General features: G+C 39.0%; 1 protein-coding gene across 3 annotated transcripts in view; it reads left to right on the top strand.

Moving 5' to 3' along the window:
* The window catches only part of LOC142365654 (A disintegrin and metalloproteinase with thrombospondin motifs 6-like), a 213,027-nt gene extending 189,690 nt beyond the window's left edge, over window positions 1-23,337 (top strand). For 2 of the 3 annotated variants that reach the window (XM_075446664.1, XM_075446665.1), the window contains exons 22-24: window positions 12,922-13,098; window positions 14,331-14,487; window positions 20,127-23,337. In XM_075446664.1, the coding sequence (XP_075302779.1) occupies window positions 12,922-13,098; window positions 14,331-14,487; window positions 20,127-20,236 (444 nt within the window). In that variant the 3' untranslated portion in view covers window positions 20,237-23,337. Of the gene's footprint in view, window positions 1-10,841; window positions 11,438-12,921; window positions 13,099-14,330; window positions 14,488-20,126 lie in introns of those variants that run through there. The other variant, XM_075446666.1, reaches the window with a different exon arrangement.
* The last annotated feature ends 1,665 nt before the right edge of the window (window positions 23,338-25,002 follow it).

The following is a 25,002-nucleotide window of genomic DNA, read 5'->3' as shown; positions in this document are numbered from 1 at the left end:
TCTTGCCCTTTAGTTTGACCAGCAGGTCTGGACTCAGCCATGCTGGTCGCTTGCCTTCCTTGCCTGACTTCTTACACCTGGGGACTGAGAGCTCCTGCGCTCTCTGGACAGCGTCCTTAAGGATCTTCCAGCTCTGTTCTGCTCCCCTGTCCCTGAGGACCATTTCCCAGGGGGTCCTTGTGACTAACTCCTTGAAGAGCTGGAAGTTGGCTTTCCTAAAATTTAGGGTCCTCACTATACTCCTCACCTTTCCCATATCCCTCAGGAGTGTGCACTCCACTAATGCATGATCACTGCAGCCCAGGCTGCCTCCAGTCTTGACGCCACTGATGAGCTCCCTTGCATTGGTGACCATCAGGTCCAGTATTGCATCCCTTCAGGTAGGGGTGTCAATTACCTGGCTTAAAAAGTTATCCTCAATGCACTCTAGGAATCTCCTGGATATCCTGCAGATTGCCATGCTACTTTTCCAGCAGATGTCGGGGTGGTTGAAGTCCCCAGGCAGGACGAGAGCCTGCGAGCGCGAAGCCTCCTAGAGCTGGAGGAAGAAGGCTTCGTCAACTTGCTCCCCTTGATCAGGCTGCCTGTAGTAGACACTCACGACCAGGTTCCCTTTGTTGCCTCTGTCTCTGGTTCTTGCCCGTAAGCTTTCAACCTGCTCATGACTATTCTTCAAGGACAGCTCTTCACACTCTATTGATTTCTTGATGTAGAGGGCAACGCCTCCACCGCTCTTTCCCTGCCTGTAGCCATTGACAGCCACACTCCAGTCATGGGGTTCATCCCACCAAGTTTCAGTAAGGGCAACTAGGTCATAGCTTTCTAGCAGCACAGTAGCTTCCAACTCCTCCTGTTTGTTTCCCATGCTGTGTGCATTTGTGTAGAGGTATTTCATCTGGGCTGTTGGCCGTGTCATCTTCATAGAGGAACACCCCTTGTTTCCCTTGGGGTGTTTCACAGAAGCTTCTTTGTTAGCTCCTACTACCTCAGGGGCTCCCAGCTCATCTCCGTAAGATTTTGACTGTGCTGCAGTGTCCCCAGCATGCCTCTGGGCGACAGGTTGAGGGGGCTCATACTAGCACTTCATCCCTCCAACCATTGTGTATCACCCCATAGTTTGTCACCGGCAAGCCTGACATGTTCCCCCTCCCCCTTCACATCTAGTTTAAAGCCCTGCCAATGAGCCTTGCAAGCCCCTGAGCAAAGACCCTCTTTCCCCTTTGAGAAAGGTGGCTCCCCTTTGATGCCAGCAAGCCTGGTGCCATGTAGGCCATCCCGTTGTTAAAAAAGCCAAAGTTGTGACAGTGGCACCAGCCACGGAGCCATGTATTAGTAGATTGTGTCCGCCTGTTCCTTACAATGTCACTGCCCGCAACTGGAAGGAGGGAGGAAAAAATGACCTGTGCCCCAGATTCCCTCACTAGCTGTCCCAAGGCCCTGAAGTCTCTTTTGATCTCCCTTGGGCTATGTACTGCAACTTCGTCCCCACCCATGTGGAAGAGCAGTAACGGGTAGTAGTCCGAGGGCTGCACTAGACTAGGAAGTTTCCTAGTGATGTCTCTCACCTGGGCTCCTGGGAGGCAGCAGACTTCCCTATGAGGAGGGTCTGCCTGGCATATTGGACCCTCTATTCCCCTCAGAAGGGAGTCTCCTACAACTGTGACCCTTCTTTTCTTCCTTGTGGAGGTGGTAGCAATACAGGGGTTGGGTCTTTCTGTTCTCCACAACTACTCTGGTGTAGATGGAACGACACACCCACATCATCCACTGACTGGTCCTCCACAGCTAGAGCCTCATACCTATTGCACAGAGGCTGATCTGAGGTCTGGAGCACCTCTCCTATGAGGAAAGGCTGAGAGAGTTGAGGCTGTTCAGCCTGGGCCTGGAGAAGAGAAGGCTGCAGGGAGACCTTATTGTGGCCTTTCAGTACCTGAAGGGGGCCTATAGGAAAGATGGGGAAAATCTTTTTAGTAGAGACAGCAGTGACAGGACGAGGGGTAATGGTTTTAAACTGAGGGAGGGTAGATTTAGACTGGATATAAGGAAGAAAGTTTTTACGATTGAGGTGGTGAAACAATGGAACGGGTAGCCCAGAGAGGTAGTGGAGGCCCCATCCCTGGAAACATTCAAGTTCAGGTTTGTCACGAATGAGTGGTTAGGTCACTTAAATGATCACTCAAAGGTTTTGCAAGAAAAGATTTAACTGAAAATTTAGAAAATGTGATCTTACAAAATTTGTTGGCAAGGTTCACTCTATTACTTATTAAATTAATGGAATACTAAATCAAAAAGTGTTTTGAGTAGAAAAGGATTTATACAGGGTAAAAGAAAAGTGTAAGGGGTAAGGGAGACCCTCCTGTTGAGTCACCAGGTTTGGACTGGACCCCTTGTTGGCTGGATCCAGAACCGGCCTTAGACCACAACAGTTTATGTCCAAGGAATATGTTTAGCGGTAATTCAGGGTGTGCTCACAGTTTAAAGAGAGAGAGAATCACAGGAAGTTACCAGTTATTAATCACTGGTTAACTTAATTTGCTATTACAATCACAGTAATAGGATATTATGCTTTGAATCGATTCACACACACACACACACGCACACAATCATAAAAATTTCCCTCGAGTTCAGTGAAATACTCTCTTCAAATCAAATGATTTCTCAACAGGAAAAGGTTGAGTCTCAAGGAGATCAGCCCAGGTAGTTCGCGAGTTACTCTCAGAGGTATCCCACTCAGAGGGAGTTACTGGGCACAGCCTGCTGCGGACCAGAAGAGTTCAAAGGGCCTTCCTTGGTACCGCTGTTTATAGGGTCTCAAGATGATTGACTTTAGGCATCAGTAATTTTCCATCCTGGTCACAATCTACATGATGCAATCCTGATATTTAGACAGCAACTATACAATTCCAGTACTACCCAGAATGTACAGTTCTGACATTTATCAGGCGGGTGTGACTCCAGGCATCAGGAGTTCCAGGTGCGGTCAGGGAGTGCCTGATTGGCCCAACTCACTGCTCTTGTACAAAGACAAGGAAAGTGCCAAGTAGTCCTGATTCAATGCACACCAACTAACTATTCCTGCAGTGCAAGCAAGAATACAATGTTGACTGGTTCTAGGATTTCCAGGTGGGGGGGGGGGGGCTGCACCACCACAAGGTTGGATTGGGCTCTGAGCAACCTGATCTAGTTAAAGATGTCCCTGCTTATTGCAGGATGGTTGGACCTAGATGACCTTTAAAGGTCCCTTCCAAACCAAACTATTCTATGATTCTATGATTCTATGTTTCTATGATTCTATGTGTTATCCTCCTTTTTTCATTTTGGTTACTGATCTCCCAGTTTAAATAGAGGTTCTTATTTTTTTTTTAATGTATGCTCTTCACATCATACTGCCAAATTTCATTTCATTTCAATTATTTATGTCTTCACACTTGTCCAGTTCTTTCTGTAGAGCATACCTCTGTAGCATCAAGGTCAGTCAGTTACCTGTGCTAGCAACTAATTTCAGTAATGCTGAACAACTAAAACTACTTTTGTATGAACATCATTAAGTAGACTATGAAGAAATATTAATCAGATCAGTCCCATGACTGATTCTAGAAGGTCTTTGCAGGTTGCATCTCTCAAATCCTAAAATTTACCCAGTTGTAATCCCCCTTTCAAATACTTTACTGAATCCCAGGTAAGTTAGAACTGTTCGTCTAAATTTGTCTAAAAAAAGAAAGGAGACTATTAGAGTAAACTGGAATGATCTACCAAAGATATACCTACAATTCATTGCATCCCATTTTCTGTGTATTTGCTTGCCTTTAAAAAGTCTTTTATTCAAAAGAAATTATAATTCACTGCATACTATAAAAAAGATTTATGTGCCTGTAGTTGCACAGATCTCTTATATACACAGATACTTTTAGTTCCAAAAATTGTTACAGCCTCTCAGAATTCAAAGCATAAAGGAGGCCTACTGACATCACTGTGAGCACCCATAGAAGTGGTACAGAATAGCTCTTGCCATAATTTGTTAATACAGGTAATACAGTTCACAGAATCACAGAATGGTTGAGGTTGGAAGGGACCTCCAGCAGGGCCACCCAGAGCCAACTGCCCAGGGCCACATCCAGGTGGCTTTTGAATATCTCCAAGGATGGAGACACCATCCATTATAAGTTACTAATAGTCTAAGCAATACTTAAAAGTAATATCTGCTGGATAAAGAACTGGTTGAATGGCCAAGCCTTGGGGTGTTGGTTGACAGCCGGCTGAACATGAGCCAGCAGTGTGCCCAGGTATCCAAGAAGGCCAACGGCATCCTGGCTTGTATCACGAATAGTGTGGCCAGCAGGAGTAGGGAGGTGATCGTGCCTCTGTACTCAGCACTGGTGAGGCCGCACCTGGAGTACTGTGTTCACTTTTGGGCCCCTCACTACAAGGACATCGAGGTGCTGGAGCGTGTCCAGAGAAGGGCAACGAGGCTGGTGAAGGGGCTAAAGAACAAGTCTTATGAGGAACGACTGAGGGAACTGGGGCTGTTTAGCCTGGAGGAGGCTGAGGGGAGACCTTATTGCTCTCTACAACTACCTGAAAGGCGGTTGTAGTGAGGCAGGTGTTGGTCTCTTCTCTCAGGTAACTGTCGATAGGACGAGAGGCAACGGCCTCAAGTTGCACCAGGGGAGGTTTAGATTGGATATTAGGAAAAATTTCTTTCCTGAAAGAGTGGTCAGACATTGAAAACCGTGTAGATGTGGCACTTCAGGACATGGTTTATCAGGCATGGTGGTGTTGGGTTAACGGTTGAATTTGATGATCTTAGAGGTCTTTTCCAACCTTAATGATTCTATGATTCTGTGATTCCATGTTAAATCACAGTGCTGTGAGCTGCCATGGAAGCTGTTGTTCATCTCCTTGCTGTTTGAATTTCATGCTTGTATAATCTCCGTCTGTTCTTTTTAGCTGAAGAAACTACTTGTGTAGACAAATTGAGGTGGGTTGACCTTGTCTATCACTCCCCCTCCTCAGCTGGACAGGGGAGAGAAAATATGACAAAAGGTTCGTGGGTTGAGATAAGGACAGGGAGAGATCACTCACCAATTACCATCACGGGCAAAACAGACTTGACTTGGGGAAACTAATTTAATCTATCACCAATCAAATCAGAGTAGGATAATGAGAAGTAAAACTAGATCATAAAACAGCATCCCCCCCTCCGTTCTTCCTGGGCTCAACTTCACTCCCCAGTTCTCTACCTCCTCCTCCCACAAGTGTTGCAGGGGGACAGGGAATGGGGGTTGCAGTCAGTTCATCACGTTGTCTCTGCTACTCTTTCCTCCTCACACTCTTCCCCTGCTGCAGCGTGGGGTCCCTCCCACAGGAGACAGTCCTCCATGAACTTCTCCAACCTGGGTCCTTCCAACAGGCTGCAGTTCTTCACGAACTGCTTCAGCGTGGGTGCCTTCCACGGGGTGCAGTCCTTCAGGAATGGACTGCTGCAGCTTGGGTCCCCCATGGAGTCACAAGTCCTTCCAGCAAACCTGCTCCAGCGTGAGCTCCTCTGTCCATGGGGTCGCAGGTCCTGCCAGGAGCCTGCTCCAACACAGACTCTCCACGGGGTCACAGCCTCCTTCGTGTGCATCCACCTGCTCCGGCATGGGGTCCTCCACGGGCTGCAGGTAGATCTCTCCTGAACTGTGGACTTCCATGGGCTGAAGGGGAACAGCTTGCCTCACAATGGTCTTCACCACAAGCTGCAGGGGTATCTCTACTCCAGCACCTGAACCACCTCCTCGCCCTCCTTCTTCACTGACCTTGGTGTCTGCAAAGTTGTTTCTCTCACATATTTTCACTCCTGTCTCCTGGTTGCTGTTGCACAGAAGTTTTTTCTCCTTCTTAAATATGTTATCACAGAGGTGCTACCACCGTTGCTGATTGGTTCGGCCTTGGTCAGTGGTGGGTCTGTGTTGGAGGCAGCTGGAGCTGGTTCTATTGGACATGGGGGAGCTTCTGACATCTCACAGAAGCCACCCCTGTAGGGCTCCCCACACCTCCCACAACCTTGCCATGCAAACCCAATACACAAATATGTTTTTTTCCTTTGTATATGTTGTTTTTCTTTGAACAAAAGAAAAATGTGTCAATTTGCTATATTGCTCAACTCTTTGGGTTTTTTTTCCATAAGGAATTATGAATGAAATGTCATTTTAGTGAGCTTTTATATCAAAGAAAATTATTCTAAAATATAATGTGAACTTCTAAAAATTTTTAAATTTTCATTAATTTATCATACAGATGCTTTTGCTTATGTTCTGAATATCCTGTTATTTGTAACAGGTTTTGTAAATAATCCACTGTCATAAAACAGATAGTCATTCCCAGACTGTACCTGAATCTGTCTCTAGTTTTATTCAGGTTTAAGATAAAATATTTTTTTTAATCAGTTCTATAAAAAGTTGTCAGCTTTATAGCCTGAAACCTGTAGGTAAGCAGTTTCTTTCAGCAACTTTTCTCAGTGTAGACCAGGACCTCAAGAAACCTGGAAATGGCATAGTGAATCTTAAAGTGTTTCTTGTTCTACATGCAGAACAATATTTTTATTTTTTTTTTACCCCACTGTTAGCCAGCATTTCACACAAGAAGTAGGGCACCTTAATCAAGGCAGAAAAGGTTTTAAATGGTCCTTGTCTCTATCTGAAATGGTGCAGTGTATTCCAGCCCTCTGAAAATGAATCTCAGTTGGAAAGAGTAGAAAGGAAAGAAGTGAGAAGGAAAGAATGGATGAGTAGAAAAGGATGTTTAGTTGAAGACTCTTTCATACCACATCCGTGGCATTGATAGTTTGTAAGTTCTTTGTGTGTGTTATGATATTTTATTCCTGATTGGACTATCTAGGCATCATCTCAGTGCTAACAAATAATAGTATCCATATGACAACTTACAGATCCATAAATATATGTTGACTGTTCCTCTTTAGCTACCTCCTCTAGACTTCGCTCACTAATACATCATCCTTATATCCATCAACCTTGCCAGCCTTGTAAGAAGCTTGAACAGCTTTTAAAGGCCTTCACAACCAGGCTTTTATACAATGGGAGTGTGTTATAATTCCAAACAAAAATGTTCTAATCTAAAGACTAAAGCTTTTCTAAGCTTTTGTTTGTGGTGGTATTTCATCAGGATTGTGAAAAAGTGCTGACTTCTTTTTGGTATGAATTTTGCCTGGTGTATCTTGGCAGAGTGTCTTGACTGATGATACCATTTTAATGCAATGAGAAAAATAGCTTTTTTTTCTGTTCAGTGTTCCCAGAAATATAGTGTATTTAAATCCCTATAGTACATATAAACATTTTATAAATATATATATATGTATTTATATGATTTTCTGATGGAAGCATGAAAATGAAAACAAGAGTGAAATCAAAAAGTAGAAGAGTTGAATACTGCTTCCATTGAAGTCAATGGCAAATCTTGTTACTTTTATATGGAATGCAATTTTTAAAGCTTTGTTTTTATAGTCAAAACAAGCAATACTTGATACAAATTAAGCAATTTTAGAATTTTTATATGCTAATACACTCGAGCATCAATATAGTATAATTAGCAAGAAATTCTGTATCTTTTTGGTCAGAGAAACAAAAACATTTTGTAAATATAGAGATTAAATAATGTCCTTAGGAGAATCTAAAAGTGCTTATATCAAATAGCAATTAGTTAACAGTGGCTTGCCTAGCAGAATGTAGTCATTCTCAGGTAACATCAGTTTTGCCATAAAATTTTTTACGCTTTGCAATAGTTGAGCTTTGACTGAATTATTCTGCCCACTGTAAGTTAGTTCTTTTATATTTTTACAGATAATAAAATATAAACCAGTAAAAAATAATCTGAGGATTTATTGGGAAGAGCCTTATCGGACAAACACATTTAGTGTGCATTCATATTACAGTTAGTCATGACTTCCACTGAGTGAGTAAAAAATTCTAGAAACGTGGCAATGGGAGACACAGTTTCTTGTTTTTTTTTGTCTGTATATTCTGTCTTTCATTTGCTGTGGAGACGTAAATTTTTTGTTAAATTCTACTGATGCTTTTTTTTTTTGTGATTTAGTATTATTGTAGGGAACCTATTTCCTTACTTCACTTTCATTTCTGGAGACAGGGTATAGTACATCTTATTTAGTGAAATTTTGACTATGACTTCAAAAAAGTGGTTTTTTTTAAGGGATGATGTTTTCTTCTGGTAGCAGTAGCTGAAAATTTTTTCTCAAATGGCAGCCTAGACATAGATAAAAGAATGTGTCTTCAAGCCAGACTAGAAAATAGATGCACCTAAATTTAAATTTTGATCTTCAAACTCTTGTTTATTTTTTACCCCATTCTAGAGATTATGAAAGTCCATAGGCACATTAGGTTTTGACATTTATTCACTGATTATTGGAAATTCTACTTGCCTGTCTTGATACATAAGAGAAGCTGAGTGCCAACCTCTTGCCAAAGCCACACAGTGATTCACACACTAGACATTTCTCCACATATCCTCTTCAAAGGCCTCAATTTAGAAGGCATTCTTAGAGCATGTTTAATGAAAAAAGTTCCACATGAGATACAACAATCGCTACTGCTCTATTTTAAGAGTCGGTTGGTGATAGCTTTCTTTTTTCAATTTTTATAGTATTTCAGGTTTTAGAATGCAAAACCCAGAGAGCAGGACACAGCTCTGTGCGTTTCTGAGGGGTTTCAAGCCTCTCAGTGTCCTGCTGTTCTACAAAGTGAACTGATCACTAGCCTGTAGACTACTCTTGTGATGGCAGGCGGGTCCTTTCAACCTTGTCTCTTTTCTGTTTGCTTTTCATGGAAAAACCTTTCACCCTTCGTGTAGATGGGTATTACATTGGCGATCGTCCAGTCATCTGGGACCTTCCCTGTTAGCCAGGACTGCTGATAAATGATGGAGAGTGGCTTGGCCAGCTCCTCCGCCAGCTCCCTCAGCACTCTTGGGTGGATCCCATCTGGCCCCATAGACTTGTAAGTGCCCAGGTGGCATAGCAGATCATTAACTGCTTCCTCCTGGATTATGGGAGGTTTGTTCTGCTCTCCTTCCCTATCTTCCAGCACTGGGGGCTGAGTACCCTGGGAATAACCAGTCCAACTATTAAAGAATGAGGCAAAGAAGGCATATTCATTGTCATTCTGTTTTGGTCTCTATTTAGTATTAATATTTAATGATTTTTGCAGTTCAGCAAGAGAGACAGAGCTCTTTCTTCTCTTCCTTCCCTCTTTCCCCTAGTTTTCTAGTAGGTGGGTACTTAGGGTACACAAGATTTGGGGTGTTAAAGCCCCTTCAGCATGAGGAAGATTGAACCTGGCTATTCTGTATGAGAATTCTGAACACTGAACTGTTATAGATAAGGAGGCAATGCCTTGACAGGAAAGGATAGAATAGATCAGGAAAGGAAGGAAAGGTTAGATTTTAAGGAAAGTGTTTATATACCCATTTTACAGTTCTGGATTATAAAGTCCAGATGGAGGACCCATCTCTTCGCAGCCCAGTTTAAGGTCATTAATCTAACTGGAGATGAGATTTAATATACACTTGTCCATTCTGTATTGACTAGTTTAGGTGACTCCCACTGAGAGATTTTCTCAAAGATCTTGTTTTGAGGTATCATAGAATCATAGAATGTTTTGGGTTGGAAGGGACCTTAAAGATCATGTAGTTCCAAGCCCCCTGCATGGGCAGGGATACCTTCCACTTGATCAGGTTGCTCAAAGCCCCAGCCAACCTAAACACTTCCAGGGAAGGGGCATCCACGACTTCTCTGGGCAACCTGTTCCAGTCTCTCACCACCTTCACAGTAAAGAATTTCTTTGTAATAGCTAATCTAAATCTACCCTCTTTCAGTTTAAAATGATTACCCGTTGTTTTATCATTACACTCCCTGATAAAGAGTTCCTCCCCATCTTTCCTGTACGCCCCCTGTAAGTACTGAAAGGCCGCAATAAGGTCTCCCCGCAGCTTTCTCTTCTCCAGGCTGAACAGTCCCAACTCTCTCAGCCTGTCCTCATAGGAGAGGTGCTCCAGCCCTCGGATCATCTTCGTGGCCCTCCTCTGGACCCGCTCCAACAGCTCCATTTCTTTCCTGTGCTGAGGGCTCCAGAGCTGGACGCAGTACTCCAGGTGGGGTCTCACCAGAGCAGAGTAGAGGGACAGAATCACCTCTCTCAACCTGCTGGCCACACTGCTTTTGGTGCAGCCAAGGATACGGTTGGCTTTCTGGGCTGCGAGCGCCCATTGGTGGCTCATGTCCAGCTTTTCATCCACCAGTACCCCCAACTCTTTCTCAGCAGGGTTGCTCTCAATCCCTTCATCCCCCAGCCTGTATTGATACTGGAGGTTTCCCTGACCCATGTGCAGGACCTTGCACTTGGCCTTGTTGAGCCTCATGTGGTTCACACAGGCCCATTTCTCGACCTTCTCCAGGTCCCTCTGGATGACATCCCATCCCTCAGGCATGTTCATCACACCACTCAGCTTAGTATTATCCACAGACTTTCTGAGGGCGCACTCAATCCTCCTGTATATGCATATATACATATATACACCTTTATATATGTATAGGGGTTGTTCGAAAAGTGGATTCTTTACCCAGTGTGCAATAAGCCAATCCTCGTATACTCAGGAGAGGCAGTGTTTTATTCAGGCCTGGGTGCTTGGTGGATTTTCCACAAATCAAACACACCCAAGGCCGGCTTCTTCGTTACATTTATACATTGAATTTATGCATATTCTATCTATCTAATACATGTTCATTCTGATCTACGTGCGTTGTGTCATCATTCTTCTTGTCTCCTTTTCAGACCCTTCTGCGCATGTCTTCCTCCTTTTGGGGTCTCTGGTGGTCCTTGGTGGTCTTCCCAGATGAAGTACCCTAACTCCTTTTATCCATATATGGTCACACGTCACCTAAGGAGAATTTAAGGCTACTTTCTTTCACCAATTTTCCTTTGTTTCTTCCAGAAGGAGAATTTGTCTTTGATTAAATGGATAGTGTAGATGGCCAAGATATTCTCTCTCTAAGGGGCAAGGAGGCTTGTGAGGGGTCTAGAGAACAAGTCTTACAAGGAGCGGCTGAAGGAACTGGGGCTGTTTAGCCTGGAGAAGAGGAGGCTGAGGGGGGACCTTAATGCTCTCTACAACTACCTGAAAGGAGGTTGTAGTGAGGCAGGGGTTGGTCTCTTCTCCCGGGGTAACTAGTGATAGGATGAGAGGCAATGGCCTCAAGTTGCATCAGGGGAGGTTTAGATTAGATATGAGGAAAAATTTCTTTACTGAAAGAGTGATCAGATATTGGAACAGGCTGCCCAAGGAAGTGGTTGAGTCCCCATCTCTGGAGGTGTTTAAAAACCGTGTAGATATGGCACTTCAGGACATGGTTTAGTAGGAATGGTGGTGTTGGGTGGATGGTTGGACTTGATGATCTTAGAGGTCTTTTCCAACCTATGATTCTATGAATCTATGACAAATATTAACATAATTCTGGTCATGCACTACTTGATCAAAGAAATGCTACTTAAACATAAACAATACCCCTTCTTTCCAAGGGAAGAACTTGTTCTATTACATAGGGAATATTGATACCTTACATAGTACTGTGGAACTGCTTTAAAGTGTCTTTAAGTTAGGCAGAGATGCTTCAGACTTAGGCATACAACAATAAAGTTTGGCTAACTCAAGTCATTTTCTGAAAATGAATCTTAGGGGTTTTTCTTTTTCCCTCAATTATATAATGAGCTTTTTTGATGGATGGAAGGTCTTCAGTTCCTCTTGAATTTTTCTTCAGTTCCACATAGTATTATTTTCCAGATAATATTTTGTCTCTACAGATGCTTTCATATGAAGGGCAGTTCCACTCTTGACAGGTTTAGTATAATCTCTGCATAGGATTTATGGTATCAGAAATTGATTCTGATTCTGATTCAAATATTGCAGATATGCTTATGGGATAAAGGCTAACATGCCTATAGGGAATTCTAAAACTGCTTGCAAAAACTCTTGCTCAGCTGTTAAAGAGGGACTGATTTGGAGAAGGTCTTAATTTTGTTAGCAGTTGTCTCTTCCCCATTCTGCAGTTATGCTAATGTAAATGACAGTTAATAGTTTGTAGGAAAAAGGAAGGAGAAGGTGGGGGGAACCAATATGTAGAAAGAGGAGGAAAAGCAGAGGTCTTCAGACCTGTTTCTTTTCAAATTACTGTTTTATTATCTGCTTGCTGTTAGAACGAGCAGAGGAGTGATAAAAGGAGGTAAAACAAGAACCGTGAGAAAACAGAATTAAAATTTTAAAAGGAAAGGAGAGAAAAGCATGCACTGTAGGGGAGATGGTACAGTATTTTTATCTGAACCAATAATCTGGTTTCCGTGAAGTCCACTAAAACATTTATTTTCCCATATGTTTATTGGGGAAAGATGTGTTGTAGCTCAGTGGTCTGTAAGTGAGGTGGAGAAAGACTGTACTAAGGTCATATTATGAACAGAGAGTTCTACTTCAAATTTCTGAAATTCACACTCAAGTTTGTTTCATAATAGTGTTACATGTGGCAGACTTTGCAGCAAAGTGCTTTTCTTAAACTTAACCTAAAGGCTTTTTATATGTAAAGGAAAATAGTAGCACAATGGTCTAAATATAAATACCAAAGGAAATCTGCTTTTGTCAAATTAAAACTTATAAAAGCTTTAAGTTAATAAAGCAATAATCAGTCAGCTTGTTTGTGTTCATAAACATTTTAAAATTATCATTATCATCTTGGGAAAATTGTGACTATAGTTTAATTATAAGAACATAAATATATTATCCTGTTTTCCATAATAGCATTTCTGACATGTTTATTGACTTTTTACCGAGATTTTCATTATTCATTTATATAAATATTTTTTTCAGTGCACACCAAAGTGTGGCCCAGGATTCAAACACCGAATCGTTCTGTGCAAAAGCAGTGATCTTTTAAAAACTTTTCCAGCTGTGCAATGCCAAGAGGAAAGCAAACCTTCAGTGCACATCCGCTGTAGTTTAGGCCGATGTCCTCCTCCTCACTGGGTTACTGGAGACTGGGGACAGGTAAGATGATAGTTCATATAAGTATTTATTGCTGTTAGTCTCCTACACATTAGTACCTTTAAGGATAAGATGTTGCTGGAAATGGATAAGAGATGGTTCCCTTGACAGAAGCAAAACCTTCTCCCCTGTTTGTCTCATACTGAAATGTTATTTTGAATGATAGTTGTCTGCTGAACTATAAAGGATTTACTGACAGTAATCTAGTTTCTACTGGATGAGTTTCCATATGCATTTTTAAAAAAATTAAATAGTCCTTATTACAGCTTTTTAGAAGGGAATTTTGGGATACAGCAATGTTGCAAGGTTTAGTATTTTTAAAACACAGTTAAACTAGTTGAGAAACATGATGGAATTACAAAGCCAATTAAAATTTTACTAAGATATAAAGCCACCCAAAAAACTTTCTGAGATCTATATAAGTTTACATAAAATATGCCTAATTACCAGACAGGGATCTAAATTGTTACGGCACAGACTGAATGGTGCTGCTGTTATGCAGTGTTTCTAAATAGGAAATACTGAATTTCCTTTATCATTATGTTTTTGCATCTCAGTTATGATCAATGGCCTGTTATTAAATAATAACTTGATAGTTCAGTTTCTAAGTTTGCTGAGTAATTTGCCACTAATGAAAATAAACACCTTAGCTTAACTAACCAGGGAACAATAATTTGTGGTATTACAGTCTAATTGACTTTTCTTTTATGCTAGTTTTCCAGATGCGCATTTATCTTAAATTGATATATCCTAAAAACACTGTTTAGTTATAGAAATTAAAAAATATTTTGAAACAGCAAACTATTTTTGTTTGAAAGATAATTTCCTTTTTCCATGTAAAAGTCCTCTAGCAGATATGAATTCTTGTTCGTGTTTTTTCTTTTTTGTTCTGAAGTAAATGATTTCTCTCTTGAAAACATGCACTTAAACTTAGACACGATACATGAAATAGTGTAAATTATATTCTCATACCTCAAATCCAAGCTGTTCAGGGACCTAACATTGCATTGTGTTTTATTTTCTTTGAAAGACAAGTGGTCGCATATACTGTCAAAAACCCCCCAAAATCTAAGCTATTTTATGAAAATTATTTTATGTATTAACCAAATCTCTTCATATGCTTGTCTTTTTTTTAATTTGTGTATATGTACTGTTCCTGATTGCTTTCCTGTTATCTTGTTTTACATTTAAAAATTAGATCCAAGTTGTTTTACTTTTTTATCTTTTATTTTTAGTGTTCTGCACAGTGTGGTCTTGGGCAACAGATGAGAACAGTACAGTGCCTCTCATACACTGGACAAGCATCCAGTGAGTGTCCAGAAACACTTAGACCTCCATCAATGCAGCAGTGTGAAAGTAAATGTGACAGTACTCCCATTTCCAACACAGAAGGTAAGTTTGCCATCTTAATATAATTTATTCTGGAAAGAGTAAAGTGACATGGTCGTACTACTGCATTAATTTATTAGTAAAAGTCTACATTACATCATCTCTCAGACTGTGAATTATTTTTTTACAATTATTTTCTAATTAGTCATTGTAGTTCAATGGTGAAGTCAATAAAACCTAAATACAGGTTCTTTGTTTAAAAAACCCCCCTTAAAAATATATAGCCTAAGTCATGGACAAAATACTATCATTTTGTGTCATTAATTTTGCAGTCTCTTTATTGATTCAGTTGAAATGGCCATCATAGCAGGGGGAGCATGATATACTTCTCATCCACTGAACTGTTACCTGCTCCATCAGTGGTTAACATAACAACGTAGTGGCAAAAATAGTTGATCGCATGTTCATTGAAAGTCTGGGACCACAGATTTGATGCTGCATGGTGCTACAAGCCTGTTCTTATACTTTGACTTACTTTTCAGCTTCTTCTAATTAACTTTTAATTTTTTGGATTTATAATGCCCGTTTGAAATAATTGCTGTATATTTTTACATGATACAGCCTAATTTAATCAGACTATTAACTAACTTCATCATAACATGTTTTTGCTATAGGATATATTAGACAATAATGTCAAAATAAGCTTATTAATGTTTATGAAAGGCTCCAGATCTGGACTCGTAAATTGTCCACGCCAACCTATCAGGAAATTCTGTCATCAAAGTACAATTTGAGTGCTAGGCAGTAAAAAAAAAGTTTCCTTACTGATTGCAAAAATTTAGAATAGTTGCTCACCCAGATGACTGCATTCCATTTTGTGTGGAAGGGGAAAACAAATAAAAAATTACCAAAACACACATGTTCGAATAAAGAAAGATTGCACAGCAATAGTAGTTCTCTTAAAACAGGTATTCCTGAAATTTTGAGTGCTTGACTTCACAATGTCGCTAAAGCTATTCCTTTTAACGTAATTAATCTCTGCGCAGCATACAATGGAGTATCTTTTATGCAGGTTCTCCAACTACACTGAAGTTTCATATCCTATTTATATGGAACAAATACTCTAATTATAAATTAAAAAAGGCAAATTTATGCTACAGTCTTCCCTGATTTGGTGTTCGTTTAAAACCTTCTGTATCCACTGAGGTTCACACCATAGATTCAAAGTTGTCATAAAAGTCTGTCAAATCTTCCCAGAAATACACTGATGATTCACTATGAGCACCGTAATTTATTGCTTGGAAGTTTTAATTTTCAATAGAGGCTTATCATCGTATGTTGTCATTTGAAAAGCATCTTCATAATAGAATTTTACTTGCTTACTTTAATTCCCATTTTTATATTTCATGCTCTTAAGTAATCTTTAGGTGATGATTATCAATCTAGGAAACATTCTGCCCTTTAAAGCTCAAAGGCTAACTGATATTTTATTTCCAAAGTAAGGAAGTAATAAAGCACTTCTAAGTGCATGATTAGTCTCAATCTCCTCTTAATTTCAAGATGAAAAAGTCATGTTCTTATTTACAGTCATTATGTTAGCAATTCTTTAATATTATCAGGAAAATACACTGATATCCTGTAGATGAATACAATCTGGGATTTTCTCTATGTGATCTATGGACACTGGGTGACCACGGACTTCTTTAAAGCAGAATTGTGCAGGGAAACTATGAAAAGCAAACCTGTTGGCAATAGTGTTTTCCAGGGACCTACACCTTCACTGGAAAATTTTTGGGATCCACAGACTGAAAATGTTGAAAACCACTTACATAGTGTTCCACTTGGACTTCAGCTCTTTGGCCTGCACTCTGAGTTGGCCAGGTGTGAGCCAGCTCCTTACTGACAGCCACGAAGCCTCATTAGCACAGTACTTTGCTTGAGCTAATAAGTTCTAGGAATAATTGAGGGGAAATGATATAGCACAATCTTTTCCAGTAGATACAGTTCCCAATACATTGCCACTTAGCACCCCATGTTTACTTTTCTCCCATATTGAAGGTATTTAGTGGAAACTACTGATTATTTGTAAGCAGTTAAGTGGCTCAAATGGCTCAAAAGTAAACGTAATCTCAAAGTTCATTTAATAATTTAAAATGCCTACATCCTTTCAGAATACCTAGTTGCAATCCATGAAATACTAAGGGTGTCCTATCCCAAAATTAGACAAAAAATTTGTCTTCAGGGTATTTTTTTCAATATTTTGGCAAACATTTCTTAAATATATACCCTAATTTATAAACATTTCAGAGCTAGTATTAAATGCTGAATTTAAGAAGCACAAACTGTGAGTGTTTGCAGAATAATGTGCATATATTGCACATTTTTTGCTTACACTTTTGGCTTTAAAAAAATCCTCTTAGACACAAGAGGAGCTGATATCTCTTGTGTTAGTAAAGTGTTACCCTTTAAACAGGGAGGCATATTTTTTTCGGCATACTAGAGATGATAGAAATATAAGATTTCAAGAACTAACTAATCCTGAAGAGCACAACTATTTTGGAAAGATTATACTTTCTAAGCAAGAAGTATTTGAGTTCTGGTATTTCCTTGTGGACATATTTGTGAAAGGAGTATTCTGTGCCTGTATGCATGCATCTGTCTCTCTCCAGGTGCAGTGGGATGTGAGCTGTGTATCTGTCTGTATTTGGGTTTAAGGGAAGGAGTCAGGCCTCTCAGAGGGAGGGTTCTGCCCCTTGGGAGTCCATGTGCATAGCAGAGCATATCTTCTTGCACGCAGAGAATTTGTCCACATGCCACCTAGTAGCACTGCCTTGTGCTTTGGGTCCCACTGTGGGGCAAAAGCAATTTCAACAACAGGTCATTGGTTTGCAGCAGGGTCAGACTAGCTGAGGAGATTCCCTTCCCATTTCAAACCCCAGCGAACCTCCTGATTCCCTTCACTCCCCAAACTTCGGTGCACACAGCCTATGGGACCCATTTATCAATTTCCAGACAACCTAATTTTGGCAACCCAAGATAAGTACATACATTTTTTTGAGAGAGCTTGAGCCACTCCACAGTATAATAATCATGTTAGTAAAGTTTAAAAGCACTTTCTTGGGGAAAGTAAAGGTTGTTTACATAAAATAAGAGTCAAAATTTGGGGCATATAGAAATAATAAAAGAAAGTTACAATATATCTAGTCACATTTTACATTTGCTTTAGCTCTTTATTTTCTTTAAACTCTTTGTTGGAGATTTAGAATATTGTAGATGAGGTTTTGACAGTCTGCCACTGATGAAGGTAACATTACATTTGCTGTTGAAAGTGAACTAGAGGCAGCATCTACCACACAATTTTAAATATATTCAGTATAATTTTATTCTCTTAAGTGTGTGTGTATCTGCTCAATCTAGACTGCTAATGGCCATCTGAAACTTCACCTGAAAAACTATTTTATCTATTTTTATGTCATTTCAGTTTTTCTTGGATTTTTTTTGTATGTCTTTGCAGTCTCTTTAGCTGAAGGCACAGTGACATTCTGTGTTTTTATTACTGTAATGTGATACTTAATATTATAATATTGTTTGATCTGGCCACAAAGTTCAGGAAAGGAGAGATTAATGCATGTAGATTATTTAAACTTATTAACAGTAGTTACTAGGAACAAAAAGGGCTCTGCTAAATCTCTTTCATTCAACCACAGTCCTACGAATAATAGGCTACTTCATCAGCCACCATATCTATTTCAAAACTTATTTTTAAAACAGAAGTTGTGGGCAACTTCCAGAATATTGTCTCACTGCTGTCCAAATGACATTGGCTGAACATGGTCCAGTTTTAGTCAAGAGGAAGAATAACGTAAAGAAATACAAAATGGGATAATTTCAAATCCTACTTTATCAAAAATTAAGTTAGTTGCTTTACCTGTATTTAACTAAATACAATGAATATGAAGGTTGTTTTTGGGACTGAGTGAACTTTTTATTTTTCTTCAAGATCAAGTGAACCTTTTTTTTCCTCACTTCATTTATAATTCACCATCTCTCTCTCCTATATTCCCAGTCTCCACAAACACAAGGACCTGAAATATTTCTGGAAGATATTTGACCTCTTTTGAGAAGGGTTTTTGAAATAAAATAGTAACAATGTGCAGCTGCTGACAGAGAAATATGTCTGTTTCAACCAGCTACCCCCAATTTCTTTTCTGCTGACATCCAACTCTGTTTCCAAATTGAGAACTAAAAAAGTGGAAAAGTAGTACATAAAACATTCGGTAGGTGGATTAAAAATTACAACGAAAGCACTATATCTGTGTTAATGGAATGAAAGTTTAAATCATTTCATGACCTCTACTTGTCTAGCTAGAAGCGTGCACATTGCCATTATTGGGAATACTGTTCAGTACAGACTCTGAAGTTCAACCTCACTAATGCTTTCCTAGGTAAGATTGTAGGAGGAAGCCAGTATCAAATGTAACCTTAAAACAGTAAAAATTTTCAGTTTTCTTTTGAGAAAAATTATTTTCTGAGAAATTAATCTAATTTTGCTCTTCCCACCACTTCATTTTTGCAATTCAAACTTGTGGGTTTTGCTTTTTCTCCGCATACATCTCTTCCATTTTCCTATACAGAAGCAAGGCTCCTTGCCTAAGTCCTATTTTAATATCAGTTTGGAAGAAGCTGTGTAAATGCTTTTAACTAAAAATCCCCTATCACGCATCTAACACAATAGTCACTCCAGTGAAAAGCAAATCTTCAGTAGCAACATCTGAGTTGTAGAACCTAAGCATACCATTGAGCTCTCAGATACAGTCATATCTCCAGCTATAATCAGAATAAGAAGTGGGCATGGACCAAACTATTCCATTCCCTATTTCCACTTTATTCCTACAGATAGGAAACTGAGCCAGAGGAGAACCACAGCATACTCCAGCAGTGCTCCTGTAACATACACCCACAAGTCACTTTAGATACAACCTGTGTGGGATGAAAAAGTAATCCTTCCTCTGTGTGGTTGAGCTCTTGTTCTCCCTTCCCGAAAGAGTTACCTGCCAGTATGACAAGGGCTGCTGAGGCAGTAAGCCCAGCATATAGGGAAAACACAAGTATGAAATAAAGCTCTTACATGTCTATTACAGGCATAAAAATGGCTTTTCTACCTGCATAAAAGACAGCGTGGATGTACGGAACCAAGCCTAAAGTATAATCCACCATTCAGTCCAGTCACTGAACTCACACTGTTGGTGCCTTTGTTTATAACACTTGTTTTCTCCACCCATTAGCTGCAATGCATATTCTGTTTCAAGGATTCTTACAAATGCACAGGCATAGTACCAAATATTGCGAATTGTGTTAGATTTTGGATAACCTCTCACAGATGAATAAAATAACTCCTGAGACAGAAGATGTAAAAGTATTGTAAGAAAAATGGCTCATATTTTTTAGCTGTCTAAAGTGATTATTTGTCCCAATAAATGGTAATTCTTTCAAGACAAAGTGGGCACACTTCTAAATGTCTGGGAGACAAGCCCTGCAAACATTTTTATGGATTTTTAAAATATATTGTATGCACTAGGCTGGACTAGAAAGAGCAGTTATAAAGAGGGCAAGGTGGATGGGTAGAGAAGCAGCATGTTAAATGTCAAATTTTCTTTGTACTTTATTTCTGATTTTTTCTCTTTAATGCCCTTAATTATTAGAGTGCAAAGATGTGAACAAAGTGGCCTATTGCCCACTGGTGTTGAAGTTCAAGTTCTGCAGTCGAGCATACTTCAGACAGATGTGCTGCAAGACCTGCCAAGGACACTGACCCACAGAAAAGACGAGAATGTGCCTTGTTATTATTGTGGAAAAGTGTCCGTCGAAGAGAGCCACACAGCAGAATGAGACTGATGTCCTTGCAAATGCATTACCCTGTGGAAAACGTAACCACTGGTCAGCCCCAGCTGACAAGATTTCAGTATTATTTTAACTTCTGTGAAGTGGGATTTATTCATCCAAAGTGCTGGACACAGTATAAGGAGGGCATGCCAAATTGGAGAGATTCACGCAGCACATATAGAATAGCTTACTGTGGAACATTTGTGTTCTTTTGACTAAATCCAATAGTCTGTTTACCTCCTTGGACCATTAAAATATTTTTTATTATGGACTTAGCAATGACACTGAATCCATATGTATTTAAAACTTTTTTAAAATGCAGCTGTTATGATTTGGTCTACTATGGAAGTAAAGAAGAGTCAAAAAAATGTTGTCGTAGCTTAAAAATGTTAACTATTTTATCTCACAACACAGCACCACAATTTAAATTATAAAATGAGCTTGGAAGTATTATTTAAGGAGCAGAAATTAAAACACTATGTATTTTTCCTTCATTCCATCTAATTCCCTTTGGAGTAGTCCATATTTCCTGAACACTGCTGTGAGCCGTATATAAAGCTATACTAAATAGAACAACCATGAGGGACTTTTAGTTTTAAGAGGTGCAACAGTTATTGCAGTGGTGCATGAAATACAAGTGTGCTATGAAATGAAATGAAATCTGCATTGCAGGTTTATAGCCATCTCATCACTGTAAAAGTGAAGCTGAGATTTCCACTGAAACGGAACATATTTCAATATCATGGAGCAGGCAGACTCCAATAGTGGTGAAGACTGTATTGCCAGGTCCTTCACTACTGCCATACAGGTTGCTTAGAATTTCCAGTTTGACTCCAGTTCACTTTTGTTTACAACACCAGCCACAAAGAAGATACAACTTTTTGGGCATCTACATCTGGTTTACATGTTACTTTTGATTCTCCAACACCAAGGAGTTCCAGTGCAAAAGATATGCCTACTGTGTAATAGCAAAAAACCTTTGCAAAGCTGAAAGTTAAAATGGATTCCAGATGTTCCCTTCTTTGATACCACAGCAGAAGGGCATTTTTTTATGAGAAAGAATATGTGAATGTGCAGTTAAGGAGACCACATCTGAGTGGGCAAGGATTACAACCAAAGAATAAAAGACTCATGGAGATATCTAGGTTCTGTTCAAATGAGAAGTCAAAAGTGTACTTAAGCGAAGAGGCCAGTTGGGCTATCAGGAGAAAGACACACTGGACTTCAGTCTGGCCAGCTTCACCTAAATGGCCTGGTACATATTTAAAGCTGTACCATATTTGAAGCTAGGGGCAGCTTTCAGTGTGAGACTGGAACAAACTCATGCCTCTAGATTAGTAGCTAGATGCCTTAACTATTCTGCTGCCATACTCCACTTATTTCATATTACCATATTTTTAATATTCACCAAATATTTTTCATTTTTAAATGTGAAACCAAACTACTTGGGCAAGTCACATTCGAGAATCTGCCATAAAAAAGTTTAATGTCATGCTCCTTTTCCTCTTCACTTTTCAGTAACAGACGCAACAATGAGATAAGGAAAGTGGGTACTTTATATTAATATATTGCACTTGAATACTTGCAGCTTGCAGCAGGTACTTGATGAATGTGCTTTTGTGTCCAACTATGCCTCCTTTGTTGTAGTGCAATTAAAATTGTGCAAGCAATAATGTGTTACAAATTCTAACTCAAATAGCACTTTTTTTAAGAGTACTCTTTTTAGTGAAAAATAATTTCAAAATGTCATGAGATTGAAGTGTATCAGTGTATTTTACCAATAACAAGCCAAATGTGTCGCACACTGTTTACTAATGTGAATTAACATAAAACAATAGATACCGTTAACAGGACTCATACTATGAAATCCCCCCAACATATTGACAATCTGTCTGTGGGGTTTTGTGTAGCTCACGTATTCATGACCATCAAATTCCTGTCATCTGCTACCTCTTGCCAGTATTTCCACTTCCATATGCCTGTGACCAGTGGAATTCATTTTCAGTTGGCTTGCACGTATTCACAAATGCTTATCTGCTGCTCTCATCACCATGTAAACAACTCCTGTTAAAACTGACTTCAGTAGATAAAAACCTCCAATCTTTAGGAGCTGCATGTATGGATTAAGGACAGTATGCAGTCCTTGTCTGTTAAGTGAGTCGACTTTCTATATCCTTTTGATAAAACACCTTGGTGCTAGCATACCCTGGTTAGGTAAAAAAAAACGATAAAAGGGAAAGGGGTTGCTATGGCATTCTCTAAGCAAGAGGCCTCTTTGTATCAGGGTCCAGTTTTCTCCAGGGCATGATTTTGTTTATCAACTAATGTGTCTTTTCAGCTAACAAGAAAAGGGTTTTCTATGTACTCAAAAGAAAACTTTTTTTTTTACCTCACTTAGGACATTAAAATTGTAAGGAGTGTTTCCAAAGACGCATTTTGCTCTCTTACTTGTGCTTGAACACTAGGGAATCCGATGTTTACTCTGAAGTATAACAGCACTGAGGTTGGAATTTAAAGAACTCCCTGGAGATACGTTTAACTGTATTGTTAAAGGTAACAAAACACAGAATTTACGTGGATTCACAAATTAAACAATGCTTCAGACTAAGACCAAAAAATGAAACCTAATTCAAAGAAAATATAATTAGTTTCCACAGCACAGTTAATTGTTGCTGCTGCACTGTAGTCATCTATATAATCTAAGCTAAATAGTGTTATATTCCTAAATAGTGACAATAGGACTATTTGTATAGGCTACAAATATGACAAGTCTAGAATCAAACAGCAGAATACTAAATGCAGCAATCAATCTGGTGCCAGTACTTCCACTGAGAAATACTATTAGCTAAAGAAGATTAAAACAGAAAGAAAAATCTACAGATTAACCCCTCAAGGTGTATACACCCAAAAATAGTTAGTCTTGTTAGGAACTTTGTAATGGAGTGAATGTCACATAGATATCCTTAATATTACAGACTGAAATTACCTTTGTATTATTGTGATTAGTTGCTTATTATTTTATACTTGGTATTAATGTGGTACACTGTTACTTTATTACTATTGTTTTTTTGCTTTTGTAAATTATATTCTAATTTATTGTCATGTTTCTTAACACTTGTTCTACCTGCATTCTCCTGCTTGTAATGAAAACAAAAATATTGTATGTGAAATTCCACATCAGGCACAGATTTGTTTTTAACATAAATAATTTAGTAAAATAAAACTGCAGCTTTTAAGAATGATACCCATGGTACAGTTGTCGATTACCTGACTTACAGTTGCTAGAACTCTATATGCTTAATATTTGCTTTGTCAGATCCATCAAAATATATATAAGATGTTTTCTTTCAAGTAACATCTATACATTATGCCAGAATTCTGTCCTTGGCAGCAGCAATATTTGTCATATATAAGCAAAACAAAAAGGAAAAGGAAAAGTCAAGAATGTGATCATGTATATTATTAGATAATATTTTAGCTTAAGCAACAAATGTAGATCAAGAACGAAATTAATGGCAGCAAAATATCCTGTACTTCTCGGAATGATTTCATTAACAGACAGTCAATAATAACAATAACAATAAAACGTCCTTCTTGCATTGAGCTTTTAAGATTTTATCTGAAGCTATAATGTTTTTAAATATAAAAAAAAAAGTAATTCCAGAAGACTTGGTGCTTAGGTCACTGTTGCTGAGAGATGCTTCTTTTCTTACCTGATAGAGTAAAAATATCCTGTACTGAAACATCTGATCAAGTCCTATTAAATATTTCCTGTTTCTCTAGAACAACAGTTAAAAACTAGTTTAATGAAAATAATCTACTGTGAGTAAGATGATAAAGTACAGAGAACCTTAAATGCTTTGATAAGGCATTTAATAATTTTGATTATTCTTTTTTCTTCTGTTTACTAATAAGGATTCAAAAAACAATAACCTGTTTTAAAGGTACTGTTATTTCCACCTGTGCTCTATCACAAAGTTTTATTGCCCTACAAATCGGAAGTTAAAGATGGAACAGTATTAGTAAATTACACAGTCTATTAAGTTTTCTCTGTCATTCCAAAACTCTGTTGACTTTCCTCCCATAAATCCACACTACAAATTATTACCTGATCAGTTTCCCACTAGTGTTCAATTTTGAGTATTATTCTTTCCCCCTGTGTATTATTCTTTCCCCCCGTGTACTATTCTTTCCAACTGTGTTTTGGATTACAATGACAAACTGCGTACCCTGAAACAGATGCTGTTGTGTTTCCCTCTCTTTTCTTACTCCTGCTACCTTATACCCAACATCACCCATGCTGACTATAGAATTCCTGGCACACAAAACTCCCTTCAGTCTTCTTAAAATGTACTCTTCTTGCACCTGAACTTCGTTCTGGAGCCAACACTGCTATTATAATTCTCTGTTGTACTATTTCAGCTTATTTCTTGAGGAAATGGACACCATTTTTACCTGAGATACTGCTTATCCTTTCTCTGATTTCCTTTGCTATACCCCACAATTGTTCCTTCATTAGTTAATTCCTTGTTCTCTCTAAAGCTATCTGATCTACAAGAAGGAATTTTAAGTATCCTCTGTAGAATTCTGAACAGGCCTTGGTTATTTTGCTGACTATTTTTTTATTATTTTTATTACTACGAACTAAGATCCAGGACTCTTCTGCAGACGCTTACACCAACAGACTTTGGATGA

This window comes from Opisthocomus hoazin, chromosome W, assembly GCF_030867145.1.
Source record: "Opisthocomus hoazin isolate bOpiHoa1 chromosome W, bOpiHoa1.hap1, whole genome shotgun sequence".
NCBI classification, from domain to species: Eukaryota; Metazoa; Chordata; class Aves; order Opisthocomiformes; family Opisthocomidae; genus Opisthocomus; species Opisthocomus hoazin.
Note: the sequence above shows the minus strand (reverse complement) of the source record. Positions and strands in the feature narration are given on the sequence as shown.